We start from the raw sequence: 21,326 nt of genomic DNA, 5'->3' as shown, positions 1-21,326 counted from the left end.
TCCTCCCCCCATTCATCCTGGTGTATCTCTTCACCCAACTATTCTCTGCTTTTTTGCTCCTTGGTCAGAATCTCCTCAGAATAACACCTACTGTATTACCTCCACACCAAATCCTCCTCTTAATTTTGCATCTATCGTCCTCTACCTTCACATCAACCTGGTTATTCTCACCTACATTCTTGACACCTTTGCTTTGCATTCAACTTCAATAGCCACATCTCATTCCATATAGCACACAACCACTCACAGACAGCCATTGTGCTGGGTTCCTCAACACAATTCTGAAAAATTACTCAAAATATCCACTAGAGGGGAGAACCATCAAACCCTGGCTAGCAATGAGAGAGAAAATGACAGACACTTATAAATAAAAAATTTATTGCTCTGAAAACAGAGCAAACAATATAGGATGTCCAGAATACAAAGTCAAAAACAGAACAAAAGTTTGAAAATCCAATAAGTTCATAAAAGTACGGAATAATTGCAATCAAAACTCACAAACAACAATGCATTCAATGAACCACAGGGGACTGTGGGTTCTCCTAAGCCTTTATAAGGCTGAAGGAAGTCCCCTGATGGTGATGGGCAGGTGGCCTGCCTCTTGGGGGACCAACAACAGTGGAGGGGATGCTGGCGCATGCATGTTGCTCCTGCTCTTCCCTGTTATCAACACTTTTCGTTAAAATTTGCATTAAACTTAAACTTTTTGCAATTGTTCACTTTCTTTTTATTGTATATATAGTTCATGGATGCAATTGACACAAACTGTGTTGATTTGGATTTACTTTTATGGACTTTGCCTTGACTGGGTTTGCAGCCTCAGGGACAACCGAATCTTTCTGTGGCACACTGGATGAGCCCTATGGGTGGGCATTTCTTTGCACCGTGACAACGGTCTGTCTTCTTGATTATATTTTATACACTGGATTGCTCTCGATTCCTTCTTTACATGTTTAATGACTAAGAAATGATCTGGGGTTTATACCCAGCTGGATGTGGCTCTGGGCGAGCCTGTCTGTAATACCCAGCGTCATATGTATGTTGGAACCTCCGAATTTTGGTATCTTCATGTGCATTTTGTAATATCTCCTACTATGCTATTTCTGCTGCTTGCTGCTCATCTGTGCCACCCGATCTTCCCGTCTCACCTTCTCAGCTGTGCTGTGCTGCTTCTCTGCTACTATCATATACGTATTGCTCTCTACTATGCTAAAATACTCTTGTGACAAACTCCTTCATATTAAACAGTTTGTCCAGAGCAAAAGGTCAGACTGGAATGTCCTAAAAGACAATGGTATTGTGCTGCGCCCAAAATATTTAAACCGCGGGTCAGGTTGCCGCCACAGCCAGGCTGCAAATGAAAAGTTCACCGGCAACATTTGCTCAGGAATATGCCGTCCTACTCATGACTTTGGAAATAGGAGTGTCAGTGTGCCAAATCTGCAATGTGTTAAAATAAACTCTGGTCATGGATTTGTGCACAATGAACCCACATCAGCTAATATTGCATTATTTAACTCAAGATCTCTTAATGGCAAAGCACCGGTGCTATCAGAATTCATTACAGACTCATACCTTGACCTACTATGCTTAACAGAAACTTGGCAAAAACCAAATGATTTTACATCTGTCACGGAGGTGACCCCGCCCGGATACATTAACTTCACGGAGCCTCGCAGCTCAAGACAAGGTGGAGGAGTAGCAGTAATTACTAAATCGAAGTTAAACATCAAAAGAATCCCCATTGACGGTCCATTGTCTTTCAAGTGTCTGGGTCTTAAGCTAATAACAAAATCTGGTCCTGTCTCACTTATTGTTGTCTATCGTCCCCCGAAATACAATGCGTCTTTTTTATCTGATCTGACTGAATTATTAACCCACTTAAGTTCACTTTCCCAGAGAATCATTCTTTTTGGTGATTTCAACATCCATATTGACATTACTACATGTAAACTGAGAAATGAATTCCTATCCTTACTGGACTGTTTTGACTTGGTGCAGCATGTTGATTTTCCCACCCACTCTGGTGGTCATATAATGGACCTGATCTGCACATCTGGCTTATCTGTCGACAACACTTACAGAAGTGATTTGGGACTCTCTGATCATAAAGCAGTGCTTTTCACTGTCTCATTACCTCTCCCTCCTCTTACCTGTAAACGTCAAATTTCTTTCTGAAACCTTAAAAATATCTGTTCTTCTGTTCTTTCTGGATCCATTTCTGATCTTTTTCTGTCTTCACCTATTCCATCAACACTAGATAGTCTTGTTGACCACTATAACTCAGCCCTTCATTCAGCACCCGATAAAACAGCTCCTTTAAAACATAAGGAGGTTTCCTTTAAGCGTTCAGCTCCTTGGTATAATTCAGAGCTACAATCTATGAATGCAACTGGCCGAAACCTTGAGATAATGTCACGTAAGACTGGCCTCACAGTTCACATCCAGGCTTTCTTTGACCATCAAAGGGCTTACAGGGATGCACTAACTGCAGCCAAGAACACCTATTATGGCAGAATAATAGAAAGTGGCCATGAAAACCCAAGGGTTTTGTTCTCTGTAGTTAATAAATTACTTCAACCTGCATCTGGCCCAATTACCTCCTATACTGAAGTCTGTGAAAAATTCCTCCACTTTTTCCACAATAAAATTAAAGATCTAAATAATTCAACTAACATAAATCTATCATCCATTTATATCCTTCCCTGTCTTCAAACTCCATCCAGCTCCTTCTCTAAGTTCTCACCAGTCATATCTGCGTTTGTTAATGACCTGCTTTGTAAGATGAGGCCAACTACTTGTGTACTGGACCCCATCCCCACCACGCTTCTTAAATCCTGCCTTCATGCTATAATCCCAACTGTTATGACAATAATCAATACATCCCTCGACACTGGGATTGTGCCATCCACTTTTAAAATCACTTCTGTAACCTCGATGTTAGTCTGGTCTTGATGGTGACGATCTTAACAATTTCCGGCCTATTTCCTACTTACCTTTTCTGTCAAAAGTTCTTGAGCGTGTTGTAGCCTCCCAGCTCACCAACTACTTAACTTCTAATAATTTGATGGAACCCTTTCAGTCTGGTTTTAGGGCGCAGCACAGCTGTGAAACTGCTCTTCTTCGGGTAACCAATGATTTGCTTATGGCAGTAGACTCTGGACAAACCAGCATATTAATTCTCTTAGACCTCAGTGCAGCATTTGACACTCAGGTCAGACATGACATTCTACTGTCTAGAATGGAGAATATGCTGGGTATCCCTGGCACTGCCCTGCAGTGGTTCAAGTCCTATCCCTCTGATAGGCAAGAGTTTGTTAGTCTTGGCAACAGCAGATCCAGCTCAGCGCCAGTCACACAAGGAGTCCCTCAGGGCTTTGTCCTCGGCCCTCTTCTCTTCTGTATTTATATGCTTCCCCTTGGCCATATTATTCGTAGCTATGGACTGGGTTATCATTTTTATACAGATGACACTCAACTCTGTTTCAATATCAAAAGTACAACTTCATCAGAGTTTTCTCAGCTCACAACTTGCCTCAGTGAAATTAAAACCTGGATGGAGCAGAACTCTTTAAAATTAAATTGCAACAAAACTGAACTCCTGAAAATTGGCACTAAAGTGCCACTTAAGAAAATGAGCTCCTTTTCAGTCACTCTTGACGGTGATCTCATCAGACCTTCTTCTGATGCAAGAATCTTGGTGTCATTTTTGATTCCTCCCTTTCTTATTCTGCCCACATAAACATAGAAACTTTCTTACTTTCACCTCCACAACATATCCAGTGTTCGTTCATTCCTCTCCTTTTCTAATGCTGAGAAACTTGTCCATGATTTTATCACATCCCGCATCGATTATTGTAACTCTCTGCTGGCAGGTGCCCCTTCTAATCTTATATCACATCCATCCATCCATTGTCCAACCCGCTGAATCCGAACACAGGGTCACGGGGGTCTGCTGGAGCAAATCCCAGCCAACACAGGGCACAAGGCAGGGAACCAATCCCGGGCAGGGTGCCAACCCACCGCAGGACACACACAAACACACCCACACACCAAGCACACACTAGGGCCAATTTAGAATCACCAATCCACCTAACCTGCATGCATGTCTTTGGACTGTGGGAGGAAACCGGAGCGCCCGGAGGAAACCCACGCAGACACGGGGAGAACATGCAAACTCCACGCAGGGTGGACCCGGGAAGCGAACCCGGGTCTCCTAACTGCGAGGCTGCAGCACTACCACTGCGCCACCATGCCGCCCTCTTATATCACAGCTCCAGCTTATTCAAAACTCTGCTGCAAGAGTCCTTACACGAACCAGCAGCAGCGAGCACATCACACCCATCCTGCTTCGCCTTCACTGGCTCTCTGTGTCTTACAGGATTGAATATAAAATTCTATTAATAACCTACAAAGCTTTAAATGGCCTTGCACCGGACTACATCAGTGACCTTCTCCATCACTCTGCTCCTGTTCGCCTACTAAGGTCCTCTGATTCTGATAATCTTGTTGTGCCTCACACTAACCAGCACTCTGTGGGTGACAGCGCCTTCAGCTCCATAGCACCCAGACTTTGGAATGACATCCCAGAATTAATGAGATCAGCTGACTCCACTCATTCTTTTAAAAAACAACTTTAAACTCATCTATTTAGGAAGGCTTTTAACTTAACATTCTGCCCTTTCTTTCAGTTTACCTCTCTGTCCAGGTGCTCAGGATAATTTGTGTGTCTGTTATATCACAAATGAGGTTATTTGTTAGGTTTTTCTTTTAGTATTGAATTTAGTATTTTACTCTGGTTTATTGTCCTGTATTCTATTTAATGCTTTGTTATCTGTTTCATTGTTCTATTCAGGAAAACATTTGTATCCAATGTTACATATTCCCTGCTGTTTTTTTTCCTAAGACTCTTTTAAGTGCCTTGAGCATGGGAAAGGCACTATATAAATAAAATGTATTATTATTATTATTATTATTACATGGCACATAGTAAAAGATACATAGACACACAGAAACTAAATGATAATTAATATTAATTTAAACAAAGGAATCACAAAATGAACAAAAGAGACATATGAATCCAAAGACGTTTTCATGTATGTGTGTGTTTATGTGTTTCACATTCAAGCAGTCATGTTGGATATAATACATAATTTTTTTTGGAGTAACAGTCTCTGTAGGTTTCTTAGTTTGCAAAAGTTAATGCTAAATAGCAATTTAGGTCTGTGTGCTAGTTGATGCCACAGAAGCACGATTGTCAAAAATAAAAATTCACATTCAAGAGGTTATACTTGATATAATAAACATATACATTTGCTTTGTGACTACAAGACCTAACATTTCTTGTTTTGTCATACATTTACACAGATCGTTGTAAACATAGATCAGAAAATGAAAGGTATGTATTTCAAATAACAATATTTCATTACTTATATAACTCCTTACAAGTCTTTGCTATATATAATCTTTGAAGCAGACTTGAGCTGTGATTCAGAGGATTTGAGCTGGTGGTGATAAACAGATAGAGTAAGGGACAGAAGGGACAAACGGCCGGCTGAATGGGGGATAGGGGAGTGCCGGCTGAGCGCTGCTAATCAACACATTTGCAAAACAAAGGCGGTTATCAGTGGGCAATTGTCGCACTGATAAGGAAATACAATTTTCTTCACATGTGTTTGGGGATAGTAGGTTTTTCACAGAGAAAAAAAAATTTTGCAAGCTTTTGGGAATTCTAGTGTTAACTCTCTGAGCCTTTCGGAGTAGGACTTGCCTTTAAGTCATGGGGTTAACTTGGTTGCTCTCCTTGCAGAGCTTCAAGGGCTGCTATGTCTTTCTTGTACAGTGGTGACCAGAAGTGCCCACAATACTCAAGATAACACCTTCAATCATCACTTTTGTGTTTTTTTTGTATTTACCCCAAGACCTTTAGATTCCAAACTAGCTTTGCAGTATCTTCTCTTTTAGCTATGTTTCACTTTTTGCTATCAGTACAAGTTCATCAATGTACATCCTTTGAACTGGAGTTACTATAAGGCCACCAATTCTTTTATGTAACATTGACCTAAACGAGATTAGCATCAGGCAGGACATCTGGTCTTAATTTCTGCTTCATTGCCCTCTTGATGATGAAATAAAAAAGGTGAATTCATGAAAAGGATGGATAAAATACAGAGAGGATAAGTGCTGAATGGTAAAACAATGTTTTAACTGTTAGTCCACACACCTAATGTAAGGGCAAAGGAACAACATATACTTTGACAAATATTCTGCACAGCATTTACTCAACATTATTAGGCTGAGACGTACATTTTCTATCTGTTTTCCTCCATGTAAGAAAATACTTCACAAACTTTCTCATGAACTAGCTTCTACTTGTCTCTATATGTTATTTGAAAAGCTGAATACAGAATACAGCTGCTATCCACCCTATTAACTTCTTTCATAATTTTAAACACTTCTAACCTGTCACCTCTCAATTTCTTTTTGCTTAAACTCAAAAAGTTGAACTCTTTTAAACTTTCCTCATAGCTCATTCCCTGCAGTTCTGGAATCGGTCCAGTGGATCTTCACTGGAATTTCTCAAGGATGACTGTGTCTTTTTCCAAAACAGAGGCCAAAACTGCACACAATACTCCGGATGTTAACTTTTGAAGCATTTTATACATCAAAGCATAACTTCGTCACACACCTTAGCTTGTTAAAATAACAAAAAACAAAGTTTATACTACCTCAATGTCTCGAAGGGCTTGGACTTGCACCCCACATTTGTTGCCTCGCTCCACCAGTGACACATCAAATGGATCCATTAAAATGATTGTTTTAAGCCCCGGTGTCTCTTGCTTCTCCACATTCTGTAAGAGAGCCATTGCCTTTTCTGGTCTGTCACATATAACTGTGGAAATCTCAGCTAAGAAAAGAAGCAGAGAAGAAGACACAAATAACGAGCTCAGCTAATCTCAGTAATAACTTTACAACAGTCTGTCCCTAAAGCTTCACAAAGTGCCACTGCTGTGGAAAACATCCTGCATTGTTCCTGTTCCAAAGAGGTTAGGCTTCTCTTCACCTAATGACTACAGAACAGTGGCACTTACATCTCACACCATGAAGGTAGTTGACTGACTAGATCTACTGCAGGCTCATTCTCATCTGGACAAAGCTGGCAGCAATTTGAGTATTACGTTTTTTTGATTTCTCCAGTCCCTACAGTACCATCCAGCCATCTCTGTTAAGGGCTAATCTCCAAGATATGCAAATGGATGAGCCTATGGTGACCTGGATAATGGACTATCTGTCAGGCAGACTGCAGTTTGTGAGACTCAAGGACTGTGTTTCTGATACGGATGAGAGCAACACTGGAGCACCACACAGAACAGTCATGTCTCCTTTTCTCTTCACTCTGTGCACCTTAGACTATAAATATAACAGCAGGTCATGTCACTTGCAGAAATTCTCAGATGATTCTGCACTTATGGGGTGTATTGATAAGGGGGATGAGACAGAATATAGGAGAGGAAAAATTTGTTTCTTATGGAAAGAGAATTGTCTGCATCTTATCATCAGCAAAATCAAGGAACTGGTTATTGACTTTCATCACACCAAAGAGCCTGTATGTCCAGTCACTATTCAAGAAATGCATGTAAGGGTGGTCCACTCCTACAAGTACTTGGGGGTCCACATCAATGACAAGTTGCACTAGTCTTGTAACATGGAGGAAATATATAAGAAAGGTGAAAGCAGGCTCTTCTTACTTCAGAGACTGCATTACTTTTATCCGCGTAGTGACATTGTTCACGTTTTCTATAACTCTGTAATGGCCAGTGAGATTTTCTTTGCTAAGGTATGATGGGAAGTGACATTGCTTCAACAAGCTAATTGAAATGTCAAGCTCACACAATGGGATGCACCCTGAACTCCCTTGAGTTTGTAGCGAAGAAATTTTAAACAAAACTGAGTGCCATTATGAACAATGCTGCACATCCTCTCTCTGACACACTAACAATGAGCACTTTTAGCTAACAAATTATTCATTAGAAGTGTGTCAGGAAATGCTACTGGGGCTCCTTTAAACCAGCAGTAATACTTTTGCATAATGCCTTACTGTGACTGTGACAGCCAAGTCAGAAGTTTTCTTTCTTTTAAATTGCCTTCCTTGTTATTCATTCTGGTGTGTGTTCAAACCATATAGAGTGTGTGTGTGTGTATTTATTTATTTATAGAGATTCTATTAAAAGCTGATTTTCCCCCTGCAGGCAAATAAAGTTGTTTCTATCTAAATATCTATAGTGGGGGACAGCCGTGGGTCTGGTCCAGCCGGGACACCCTCCTTCAGGAAGTACAGGGGGAGGCAGGATGCACAGGCCATTTATTCCCCCAGAACACTAGATGTTAGCCCTCCTGGGTTGCAGCACAGCCACAAATTCCAACAGGGAATCATGGGACATGGAGTTTGTCGGCTCAGCTCTGTTGGGTTCCGTGGGTGCTGCCAGGGGGTGCTTCAGGGACTGGGAACCCCTATTTCATGGGGCTTCCACCTCACACGGAAATGCTTTCGGACCACATGTAGAGAACATTGGAAGTACTTCCGGGTGGTAGAGAAAAGGAGTTGTCTGCATCAGTTCCAGGAGCCTGAGTTGGGAGGAGGTGGACTAAGCTTGTGAGGAGGAGTGGAGGAGGCTGAGAGAGAAATAGAATGAAGACAAAGTATTGAAAAATGCTGTATGTTGAGTGCCTTTGTGCTTTGTACTGTGACTGTGGTGGGAAACACCCCAAGAAGAGTTTCCCACAATAAAAACTCTTTTTACTTTGATACTTGTGTACGAGCCTGTATGTGTCTAGTGAGCTGGAGCACCCTCTGTTGAGTGGGTCCACCCATTGATGGACTGCCGCCCTGTCCAGAGATTTTTCTTGCCTTTGCCCAGTGCCTGCTGGGACAGGCTCTAGCTTCCCTGTAACCCTGCTCAGGAAAAGCAGGTTTGGAAAATTGATCAATGGAAGACATTAAACCTTTTTTCCACTACTGTATAAATCACCTGTCACATGATTATTTCATAAAGCCATATTCTTTTTCTAATAAAAGTAACTCAACATGTGCTCTGCTATAAATTAATTTGTCCATCTTTTACAATTTTAAAACATATTAATACTGTGTTTTCAGGCCTTTAATGAATGAGATGTGTTTTATAACATCTGAACTTCATTAAATTCTCTCCATTTTCGAGATGGAATCCAGTGAACTGTGTGTAGGGTCTCTTACCTGTGTTAATAATGTGGCGAGTGGCTCCTGGTCCCAGAGTGTCATAGAGTGGGACGACCACCATGGAATAGGTATAGCAAGCTAACTCTGCAATTATCCACTGCAAAAAAAAAAAAAAAAAAGAATAGTAAGAAGAAGAAATAGAGGATGGTGCTTATTACTGTTAACTAATAATGAGAAAAACATCAGAATTTTATTGATATAGAAACTTTAAAAAATTGCTTCTAAAATTTGATTTATGTGAGATTTCATAATTGTGAAATGTGAAACTCACTGCAATGAGGTTTTGGGTGGAAAACAAGGAATATTGCTTCTTAAGGGTTATTCTACATCCTCCCTTCAATGCCCCCTCAATTTTCCACAGCTCTATGTGCTCTCATCTGCCTTTTGCTCTTCCTGTCTGCACATTCACGTCTTCAGTCTTGCCTTGCATTGCTCATCTGGTGTCAGAGTTAACACCATTTGTACTCAAATTCCACAAATCTGTAGACCACATAATCCAGACCAAGAGATTTAGCAGTAGCGAAGCACTTCCAAAGTGCTTGCAGGTATCTGCTTTTTAGCTGGGCCTCCATTTTCCATACTCTGTACCAGAATAAATGTTGCCAGGGAGAAAAACATGGAGCTCAAGTGTCATATCTCCATAACATAATACCACATTATGAGTATTTTGCTCCATAAATTCAGCATTCAATATTTATAGGTGGATATTGAAGCACTTGCATGTCTGATGAGTGTTATGCATGTATTCAACCCAAGACTTTCAATTTTGCTTTCAAATTCTATCATTCTCAAACCTGCTTAGTCAGAGACCCTTTTTTTGGGTGGGGCTGGAGCTTGTCCCAACAGCAGTGGGCGTAATACAGAAACTGCTCTAGGCACGGAAACAGTCTGTTGCCTTAGTGTTAGCTATATTGTAAATGTGATCGCTTTTACTCCTTGGTACCACCACCACCACCACCACCTATCTCTCATTTGGGACTGATGCTTGGTCCTCAAATGTTTTCCTTAGCATAAGCATTCAAGTGATCCAATTGGCTGGGATAACAAAGGCAATCTTCTGTAACTCAGATGACTACCTCTGTTATTAAATGTAGATTTCATCCTTTATGTAGGTTCTAAGGTGCATTTGGAGATCCCAGAGGGCAAAGGGCTCAATATCAGAGGTACCAGAGCTGAGTTCCAGTCAGATCTGGCACAAGCTAAGCACTTTCGGTGAAACTATGAATTTTGCTTTTGAAAAAAAAAAAAAATAAATAATGAAACAAATGGTGTTATGCTTTTTGCACTGGCATATGCATCTCATCGGCAGCCTTCTGTTGGTTTAATGTTATTGAACAATTTAGCCTTTACTAGGCTATATGATACATGCAACATATTTGTATTAAGCTCTCTTTTTCTTTCTGGCCACTTGTTCCCAACCATTGTGAGTTGTCCTCTAGAAAGCTGCCTCTTCCAGGACTTTGCAGGCTTGATGATGTGTCCTGTGATCATTTTATGATTTCATCCACAATGCAGTCATCATTTTTTAGAAGGTTCAGCAAATGAGCACCTTTATTACTACAGTAAGGTAAAGAATGGAGACACTTATCAATGATTGTTTTTGTCTTCTGTTAGTGACAGCAAATGGTTAACTTCTACTGAAAGTGAAGTTCCTCTGAAAAGATTAGATACTGTATTTTATTTGTAACCCCAATTCCAAAAATGTTGGGATGCTATGTAAAATACAAATAAAACCAGAATGCAATAATTTGCAAATCTCATAAACCAATATTTTATTCACAATAGAACATAGAAAACATATCAAATGTTGAATGTGAGACCTTTTACTATTTCATTAAAAATATTAGCTCATTTTGAATTTGATGGCAGTAACATGTCTAAAAAAGTTGGGACGGGGCATAAAAAGGCTGGAAAAGTAAGTGGTAATAAAAAGAAACAACTGGAGGAACATTTTGCAGCTAGTTAGGTTAATTGGCAATATGTCAGTAACATGACTGGGTATAAAAAGAGCATCTTAGAGAGACAGAGTCTCTCAGAAGTAAAGATAGGCAGAGATTCACCAATCTGCAAAAAACTGTCTACAAACTGTGGAACGATTTCAGAATAATGTGTCCATCCATCCATTTTCCAACCCGCTGAATCCGAACACAGGGTCACGGGGGTCTGCCGGAGCCAATCCCAGCCAACACAGGGCACAAGGCAGGGAACCAATCCTGGGCAGGGTGCCAACCCACCGCAGGAAGAATAATGTGTCTCAACTTAAAATTGTAAAGACTTTGAATATCCCATCATCTATATCATATCATCAAAAGATTCAGAGAATCTGGAGAAATCTCTGTATGCAAGGGACAAGGCCGAAAATCAGCATTGGATGGCTGTGATCTTTGGGCCCTCTGGCAGCACTGCATTAAAAACAGGTCTGATTCTGTCATGGAAATCACTGCATGGGCTCAGGAACACTTCCAGAAATCATTATGTGTAAACACAGTTGGCCGTGCCATTTACAAATGCAGGTTAGAGCTCTATCATGCAAAGAAGAAGCCATATGTGAACATGATCCAGAAATGCCACCATCTTCTCTGGGCCAAAGCTCATTTAAAATGAACTTAGGCAAAGTGGAAAACTATTCTGTGGTCAGACGAATCAAAATTTGAAATTCTTTTTGGAAAACAAGGACACCACATCCTCTGGACTAAAGAGGAGAGGGACCATCCAGCTTGTTATCAGTGCTCAGTTCAAAAGCCTGCATCTCTGATGTCATGTGGGTACATTAGTGCCCATGGAATTGGCAGCTTGCACATCTGGAAAGGCACCATCAATGCTGTAAGGTATATTCAGGTTTTAGAGCAACATATGCTCCCATCCAGGCAACGTCTTTTTCAGGGAAGTTCTTGCGTATTTCAACAAGACAATGCTAAACTGTATACTGCAACTATTACAACAGCATGGCTTCATAGTAGATGAGTCCCTGTGCTGAGCCGGCCTGCCTGCAGTCCGGACCCTTCACTAATTGAAAACATTTGGCGCATCATGAAGTGAAAAATACGACAAAGAAGACCCAGGACTGTTGAGCAGCTAGAATCCTATATCAGTCAAGAATGGGAAAACGCTCCTATCCCAAAAGTTCAGCAACTGGTCTCCTCTGTTCCAGACAGTTGTTAAAAGAAGAGGGGATTTTCTCAGTTTAAACATTTGATATATTTTCTATCTTCTATTGTGAATAAAATATGGGTTTATGAGATTTACAAATCATTGCATTCTTTTTTTATTTACATTTTACAAAGCATCCCAATTTTTTTGGAATTGGAGTTGTATTTAAGTGTAATTTTACTCTGTTAAAATTCCAAAAGTTTACAAGGAATTAGTAAAAATCATTCATTGCCATCACATATGAGAAATGGGTGTGAACAGAAGTCACACAGCTATTGAATCTGTAATATTTGTCAAAAAGTTTCAGAAAAACTGTTGGGTGAACACCACGTGCATTTCTATTATAAATAAGTTAAAAAGCATCATCAAAATATTCTTAATCAGCTGCTGTACCTTACCTCAGGCCTATTCTGAGCAAAGACCCCAATGAACTGGTTCGGACATGGCTTGGATCCCTGGAAGATCAACCCTGATCCTAGACACTCTGCCTTATCTATGACCTGATAACAAAGAATACAAAACATAAGTAGAGATTTAAAAGAATGTTTTGTCATACTTGAATATTTACAGCACCCTTGAAATCAAACTGTATGAAACACAACAGATCAGATTGTGACTAAGAAAGGAGAATCATCGAAGCCATCAGAACAAAGCCATCTATAATTTGTCCAATAAAGATGGTTTACTCATTGAGCACAATTCAAATTCTAAACTGCCCATCCCTTTCTTCATAACGTATTATTATTTGTTGCTATGAGCTGCATCTTAAGAGCCAACAGAAACACTTTTCAATATATTTAATTTCAAGGCAAGCAAAAATTGTATAAAAAATTATAACATGCTATCTGTTGCAAAATGAACATGGCTAAAATGTACAATTTATGCTCAACAAACTAAAGGTTGCTCAAAAGGTCACAAAGGTCTAGTGTGCATCAACGTACGTGTAGTATGATAATGATGCTCAAGTTCAGTCCTGAAGGGCCACAGTCGCTGAAGGGTTTTGTTACAACCCATTTGCCTACTTAGAAGACAATCCTTGCTGATGACAGAACTTATTTAATTTTTCTGGCTTCTTAGCATTTTTATTCTGTCACATCAACTCATTTTTATAGTGTAGATTTTTTATTTCAAAGGATATCACCTAAATGTTTTGTAAGCCTACAGCAGATTAGTGGTTCTCCATCTTTCTACTATTTTCTCAGATATTTCATTTTAGAGTCGATAAAGCAAAGCCTGAGTCGTAACACTCCTCTGACACTAGAGAGAGTGAAAAAGTAACAGCTTTTACTTTATGTTTTGATTCAAAGAGGTGACTTTAATATGTGTAACACTATCTTAAATAGGGGTTACATGCTGATGTCAGGCGACATTACTCCACCCAACCAGTAATGCACATCGGCACCATACGCATTATGGCTGCAGCTATCAGAATTGCAAAATAGCAACAGCCCCTAACAAACAATAGTCCAAGATGATGCAGTGGTGACATCACTGTCAGAATAATAACAAGTATAATAAACCTACAGGCTATATTGGAGCACTGGAAGTCAAAACTGGCCAGAAAAGAAAGGAGCAGAATCTCAGGAAGCCAAAATCTAAATTCATTACAGACCATGCAAGGGTGAAAAATGGGACCAAGTGAGGTTAGACAGCTGGTTCCTTTGTGATACACATCTGTCTTTGGTTAAGAAAACTATAAGCAATTAAAAACGATGAAAGCAGCTGTTGAAATCAATTAAGGATTGGGAATTTTAACAAGCAAATCTACTGAAATGAAGCACAAGAAGACTGAGTAATAATTGCTTCAGCAGCAGTAGTTGGGATTTAATTAATCAATTGGGTTGGAACAAAAATCTGCAGCCACTGCAGCCCACCGGGTCAAGATCTAAGCACCCCTTGTGGCATGGGATTGATGTTTTATGGGCTCTACCTAACCCACTGTTAAATGGAGCCTTGGGATGTGCAAAGGATTTGAGTTTATCATCCACAGATATGCTTAGCATTTTCAGGTGCTATACTTTTTTAATCATACTCCTTAAAGAAAAAAAAAAGATAAACAGATTTTGTTTATCTTTATACATTTAAGATAAGTGTTCATTTGTTTTTATGGAATATGTTATTTATTTTTAAATGGCTTATCTCCATTTTGTCAGGTTTGCTTTTGGCTAAGGAATTGCTCATTTAATAGGAATAAGCCTCCTTCTGAGTTCAGCTCTCCATTTGGAAAATACTCCTTGTACTTGATCTCCATCTTCTATACTTAACAGGCCTAGCATCTCTTACTAAAATGGTACCAAATTCCAGAGATGTATAAGAAACAAAAAAATGAAAGCATTATCAAGCAATGTCTGGCAAGAAAAAAGAAAACCAACAGCCAAGAGACAAAAACAAGGTCAGCAAAAAATTAAAATGCGAAAAAAAGACGAGTCAAAGCACCAATCTCTGCATATGTATGCCCCCTCAAATTAAACAACAGATGTAGAGCACTGATGACTATATGAGAACAGCCTTATAAAACACTAAAAGTATTTTTCATTTTATTACCTTTATTTGTTCTTAATATATGCATTACGGAAGAAGTTTTATAATATGACATTTAAACATAAGTGTCATTCAAGGATTAATGTCATAATATTGGGAGGTTGAGCTTTTAGTTACAGGGCCCTGAAGCTGTAGAATGGTGTGCCTGTTAATATAAGAGACACTTCTTCGGTCTCAGCTTCTAAATCCAGGATGACTTACCGCTTTAGTCCAGCATACCCTGCCTAGAGCTGCTGATCAGCTGTGCATTCTGCATCTTTGTTAGTCATTTGTACAAAATATAAGTAATATAAACTGTCACTAACCCTATTCTAATCTGTTTCACTTATCTTGATGTGGCACTTGGCCACACTGCTATACTGCCAAGCTTCTCTACTGCATATAGAAAAGTCATCTCAGATGCTGGGAGCATTGGAATCATTGGATGGAAACATTCTGGAGTCGGCCAGCACAGACTACTGTAGCAAGACCGTGAGTGGGTGGGCGACTTGTTGGCCAAAGTCCCTAGGACTGTGACTGTGTCCAACTTTGTCTTACCCTCTTACTAATGACCATGGACCTCCAGGAGTGCTGCTGACCAAAGTTTTAGTTTTTTTCCCCTTCTCTGTCAAGTTCAACAATTAATTATTGGACAACTGGTTTCCATTTGTTATTCACTTTCTACTTTGTTTTCTGTGTGTTTTAATAAATTGTCTTTTGTGCTAATTCTGTATTTAGAAATTTGTGAAAATTATACCTGTCTATTTCCCTGAGAATTTGTCACAATGCTCTGGCCTACAGTCAAGTGTAATAAATGACCTTCATTTTGAATTTCATTTGTAAATGATGACTCAAGACTCTTCTTTATTTGCTGAATATTTTCTGCAACAGTATCATAGCTTAAAATGACTTTACTTAGGATTATTGTATTCCTTCTTTAGTAGACTTGTATGTTAAAGCTATGAGCTGTCAGTTGCTTCTCTTTTTCCTGAAGTGACTGCCATGTAATAAAGAGATGTCAAATAAAAGACCAAGAGCGGCAATATAACTAATATGATGCTATTTGCACTTGAGGGGTTCATAATAAGGTAGATGTTGAATTTAAAGTTTTATTCATCCATAAACTGGACGTTTCTAATACAATGTTCGGAACAGAATGGGGTCTAATGCAGCAGGAACCTTTAGTGGGTAGAGTGCCAGTCCATTGCAGAGCACTTTCATGGAGACTATCCCATTCACTTATTCCAGGCCAATTTAGCGTTGTAAATTTACCTAATCTGTGTGTCACTGGGATTTGGAGTTAACTGGAGTACCAAAAAAACAAACCCATGCTGATATGGGAAGATATGCAGACTCCACACAGGTAGGGAGTGACTGGTCCTGGGTGTAGGCCAAGTCTTCTGGAGCTGTGCCACAGATGTGCAAACCATTACGGCTCTACAGCACACTGAACTAAAACATACAGAAAGATACATAAGTGTGAAGATTAGAGTGGTTTTGAAAAAAAAGTTTCTAGAGTATGAATCCTGATGTGGTAGAATGACACAAAGGTAAATTATAATTAAGAGTCCAAAAATAAGACACACTTCAAATTAAATGACATATTCCATTATAAATGATCTTCCAAATAGGAAATTGTATAGTAAGAAAACCTGCAACCAGTGTGGCCTTCCAAAACTGTGATGAAAACACACTGCCAGTATCTGCCAATATTATACATTCTGTAAATCTCAGAGAAAACTGAAAGTACTGCATAATAATAAAATACTGTACACAGTATTCATAGACACAGTCACCTCTTTGTATGAGAGCCACTCATATGGCTGGTCTGGCTTTCTCCACCCCAAACACGGACCATCACCTGCACCAAAAATAACACAAAGTGAGTTGCATTTCCAGAATTGCACAAAACATTGAAGCTACCTCAAGAAAACTGGGGCCAAGCTGAGATCTACTGCTCATTTAGGAGTTGAAGTAAAACCTGCATGTAGTTTGCATGGTCGCCATGTACGTATCTACATAGGCACAGTGCCTATAACAAGTGTCCACTGCCTTGGAAGTTTTCACATTTTATTATTGTTCAGTAGTGGTTTTAATTTGGCTTTTTTGAAACAGTTCAAAGTGCTCTAAATTAATTACAAATAATAAAACACCACATAATTGATCATGGAAGTATTCAGCCCCTTCAAGTCAGTATTCAGTAGAAGCACCTTTGGCAGCCATGACAGTCTTGAGACCATGAGCCCAGGTCTCTGTCAGCATTGCACATCTGCTCACTGCCGTTTTACTGCATTCAACTGGTCAAGCTCTATCAGGCCACATGGAGATTGTAAGTGAACAGCCTTCTTCAAGTCCAGGAACAAAGTCTCAGTTGGATTGAGATCTGGTCTCTGACTCCCGGACATTAATATTTTTGCTTGTGATAGCTCTGGCTTTGTGTTTGGTGTTGTTGTCTTGCTTCCTCCATGATTTCACTGTATTTTGCTACATTCAATTTTACCCTCACAAGCCTTCCAATGCCTGCTGCAGAAAAGCATGCCCACGTCCTGATTCTGCCACCACCATGCTTCACAGTGGGGAGGTTGTGTTTTTGATAAGGTGCAGTGTTTGTCTTAGGCCAAACAGATGTTTAATATGATAGCTCAGGTTTGGTCTAATCAGATAATAGAAACTTCTGCCATTTCAGGGTCTCCCAAGTATCTCCTAGCAAACTCTGTGTTTTTTAAACAGTGGCTTTCTCTTGCCATGCTCCCATAAAGCTGTCACTGGTGAAGCACTTGAGTGTTATCTTCACTGCCTTGCTGATCTCTTCCAGTGTAGCTTGTAACTCCTTCAGAGTTCTGCTAGGTCACTTGGTCGGCCTCCCTCACTCGTCATCTTCTTGTAGCATCACTCAGGTTTTGTGGACAGCCTGCTCCAGGCAGATTTCCAGCTGTGCCACACTCCTTCCATTTCTTAATGATTTATTTAACTGGACTACATGGGATATTCAGTCACTTGAATATTTTCTTGTTTTCATCACTTGACTTGTGCATTTCAATCATCTTTTCACTGAGCTGCTTGGACTGTTCTTTGTCTTCATTGTGCAGGTTAAGACTCCATACGGACTCACCATAACGTGGACCTTCAAGATAAGGTACATTTATGGTATAATTAACTGAAACCCCAGACAGGTGTTCTCCATTGAACCAGTGACGATTCTGGGGTGTCATATTAAAGAAGCTGAATAATTATATGAGCAATTATTTACTTTTATATTTCTGATTAATGAGGAACACTTTGCACATATCTGTTTTTCACTTTGACATTTTTCTGTTTATCAATGTTAAAAAAGCCAAGTAAAATCCACTGTTTTATAATAATAAAATGTGAAAAGTTTCTAGGGAATGAATATTGTTTTTATAGGCACTGTAATAAAAACCTTTCAGTTGTCTTACCTGTTTCAGAATATGGACATGGTCAGGTTATCCTCACACTCTGACTGATGTTAATTTGAAAAGAGTAGTAGAGTTTGACTGATTACAGTAGAACAAGTAATCTGCTTTCTGTACTTTTATTCCCCTGGCCAGTTATGGTGGTAATGGGCTGAATAAGGAAGACCAGAGTTTTCTTTTTGTAAAGAAAGTACTTTAGTTTCCCTTATGGAATTCATAGGCACTCCCTGTCCACCTGAAAGACATTTTCCATGGTGCTCAGTGGGCTATGTCTTTTCAAGTGGCTGCTCTGTTCTTCTCAGTATGTCGAGTTGCTCACCCAGAGGAGTGTTGGCCACACCACATTTTGGCCCACTTTCTTCTAAATGATCCAGCTGTCCCCAAAACATGTGCCTATACCTAAGAATGAGTTGGCCCAGTAAGTTAAAGGCACTGAGCTTTCACTTTAACGCTATTATCTAGAAAACCTTGGCAGTAGAGCCAAAGATGCCACAATTAATTTTTCATTCACATAATCTCCGTTTCTGTAAACTGTGAGCAAGAACTCAAGGTGCTTAAACTCTTCTACTTATGACGGGTGTTCAGCCTTTCTTGAGATAGAATTTAAGGCTTGGATTTGAAGATATCAGAATGATATGAGCAGTGGCGTAGCTAGTTTGCTGAAGGCCCCTGTGTAGCACCCTGAGGTGGGCTCCTCCTGTCTAGCTTAACTGTTAATAATTTCTAGATCCTAGGGGCCGGCTGGGCAGTGGTGCCCCCGACCACAGCACTATCACGCTAGTGACAAACAAAGCTACTCTCTCGATGGAATTTCTAATAACCTTTTAAATTGCTTTGTTACAGCTACTGTAAGTTAGCAAAAATAAAATAAGCTGTGGGAATGGAATGTGGGAGGTGAGGATAGTAGTAGTGGTACATAAATAAAAGTAAGATGTGGACCCGCTTGCTTTTCCAAGACAACTTTGTGAAGGAAGATAATTAAAATGTAAGGTAAGCTAGACAGTAGAAACTGTCTTGTGCTATAAAATAAAGCCATTTCAATTTGTAACAAATTAAAATGGTAACACTGACTGACAGGATACTACTACACAATCGACCTGTTTTACACAAGTTCCGAGAAAATGGACTTCATAAAGTGAGGTGTCAATGGTTCCAAGAAATTTGCCTTGTCGGTAGGAAATTTCTTGGTAATATAAATTGCTTGTTTGTCTTCAGTAGTTTCTCCATTTTTAACTGTTTTAGCAGATAGCACCTGATCTGAAGCCGTTGTATCGCTACTTCCAGACTCTGCAACCATCTCACTCACTGCACTGTCTGCATAACCTGCTTATGACCGTTGTGACGATTCACCAGCATCAGCATTCTCAGTTACCACCACTGGCCTTTGCTCAGTTTTGAGAAAGATAGAAATCTCGGTAACTTAGCGTTTTTCAATTCCTGTTCCAGGCGTGCCTTACGTTTAGCAGCACAACTCTTATAATGTTTGCCGGATCCGCTGCTGCTGGCCGACATGGTGTCGTTTGGCAAAAGTATAAAAAGCGTCAAATTGTTCAAATATTCGGCAAATGCCGACCATAACTTAACAACAGAATTGCTATGATTTACCATTTACGACAGGGGTCTCCAACTACCGTCCTGGAGGGCCCCAGTGGCTGCAGGTTTTCATTCTAACCCTTTTCTTAATTAGTGACCTGTTTTTGCTGCTAATTAACTTCTTTTGAATTCATTTTAATTGACTTGCTCTTCAAGACTCAGATCCCTTCATTGTTTCTTTTTCCTTAATTAGCAGTCAAACAATAATGAGATACAAAAATGAGGCAAAACAGGACCAGCAAACTGTTACCATCAAACAATATCTGAAAATAAAAAAAGATGAAGGTCTCAGAAATGCTGATCTGCTCAGGTCCCCAAAGCATGTTAACATTGCTCTTAGAAAAAAGAAAATCAACAATTTTGGAAGTGTCTGCTATTGCACAACAAGAGCAGCAACAAGCCATGGAATTAAAGAACGGGTTTAATTAACGACAAGAATCAGAGCCTAATTAAACAACTGGCTGCAGTGAAATTGGTTGAAGTTTGAGGCCCTGACTTAGTTGGTCTTCTGTTGGCTCACTCACTTCACATTTCATTTCTGTTTGGGTGCCATTTAAGGAAAGAAATGAAAAAATTCAGAAGAAGGCTGAAGAAATTCAGGGGAACAAATCTTAAAAAAACAAGTCCCTTAAAATGAATTCAAAAGAAGTTAAATGGCGCAAAAACATGTCACTAATGAAGACTGAAGTCCCCAATTCTGATCCTGGAGGGTCCCAGTGGCTGCAGGTTTTCATTCTAACCCTTTTCTTGTTCAAATATTTTGTGGACCTGAGCAGATCAACACTCCTGAGACCTTCATTTTTCTTTATTTTCAGATATTGTATTATGGTCACCGTTTGCTGGTCATGTTTTGGTTCATTATGTATCTCATTATTGTTTGGCTGCTAATTAAGGAAAAAAACAATTCAAGGGTCTGAGTCTTCAATAGCAAGTCAATTAAAATGAATTCAATAGAAGCTAATTAGGAGCAAAAATAGGTCACTAATTAAGAAAAGGGTTAGAATGAAAACCTGCAGCCACTGGGGCCCTCCAGGACCAGAGTTGGGGACCCCTGGTTTACAAGTTCAAACTTCAAAAACTGTTGACATCAAGTCAAAGTACAAAAGCAATAATTATTTATGATAATAACTAGGGGGCTTTGCCACCTACTCACTTCACTTGCACGATGATTATTTAAAAGCCTGTACAGCATCTGCTGCTGCCGTGCTGCGTGATCTGCATGTCGTGCTGCGCGGCGATCATTTAAAAGCCTGTACAGCAGCTATCCTTTTGTTTCACTTCCTTGTCTCGCGAGACGTTACATTGTCTCTGAGAAATTGTTTGTAAGTAGGGCATGACATGCAAGTAGTCCCGCGGGACTTCAAAGTGTCTCT

At 39.7% G+C, this 21,326-nt stretch overlaps 1 protein-coding gene across 3 annotated transcripts in view; it reads right to left on the bottom strand.

Annotated features, from left to right (window-relative positions):
• The window catches only part of acsl6 (acyl-CoA synthetase long chain family member 6), a 165,127-nt gene that overhangs the window by 77,123 nt on the left and 66,678 nt on the right, over window positions 1–21,326 (bottom strand). For all 3 annotated transcript variants that reach the window (XM_051933467.1, XM_028812807.2, XM_028812809.2), the window contains 4 exons: window positions 16,723–16,787; window positions 12,805–12,906; window positions 9,254–9,353; window positions 6,729–6,907 (listed from right to left, as the gene is read on the bottom strand). In XM_051933467.1, coding sequence (XP_051789427.1) covers window positions 6,729–6,907; window positions 9,254–9,353; window positions 12,805–12,906; window positions 16,723–16,787 — 446 coding nt within the window. The remainder of the gene's footprint in view (window positions 1–6,728; window positions 6,908–9,253; window positions 9,354–12,804; window positions 12,907–16,722; window positions 16,788–21,326) is intronic.

Source organism: Erpetoichthys calabaricus, chromosome 11 (assembly GCF_900747795.2).
Source record: "Erpetoichthys calabaricus chromosome 11, fErpCal1.3, whole genome shotgun sequence".
NCBI lineage: Eukaryota > Metazoa > Chordata > Cladistia > Polypteriformes > Polypteridae > Erpetoichthys > Erpetoichthys calabaricus.
The sequence above is the reverse complement of the archived record's forward strand: the minus strand, read 5'-3'. Positions and strand labels throughout refer to the sequence as shown.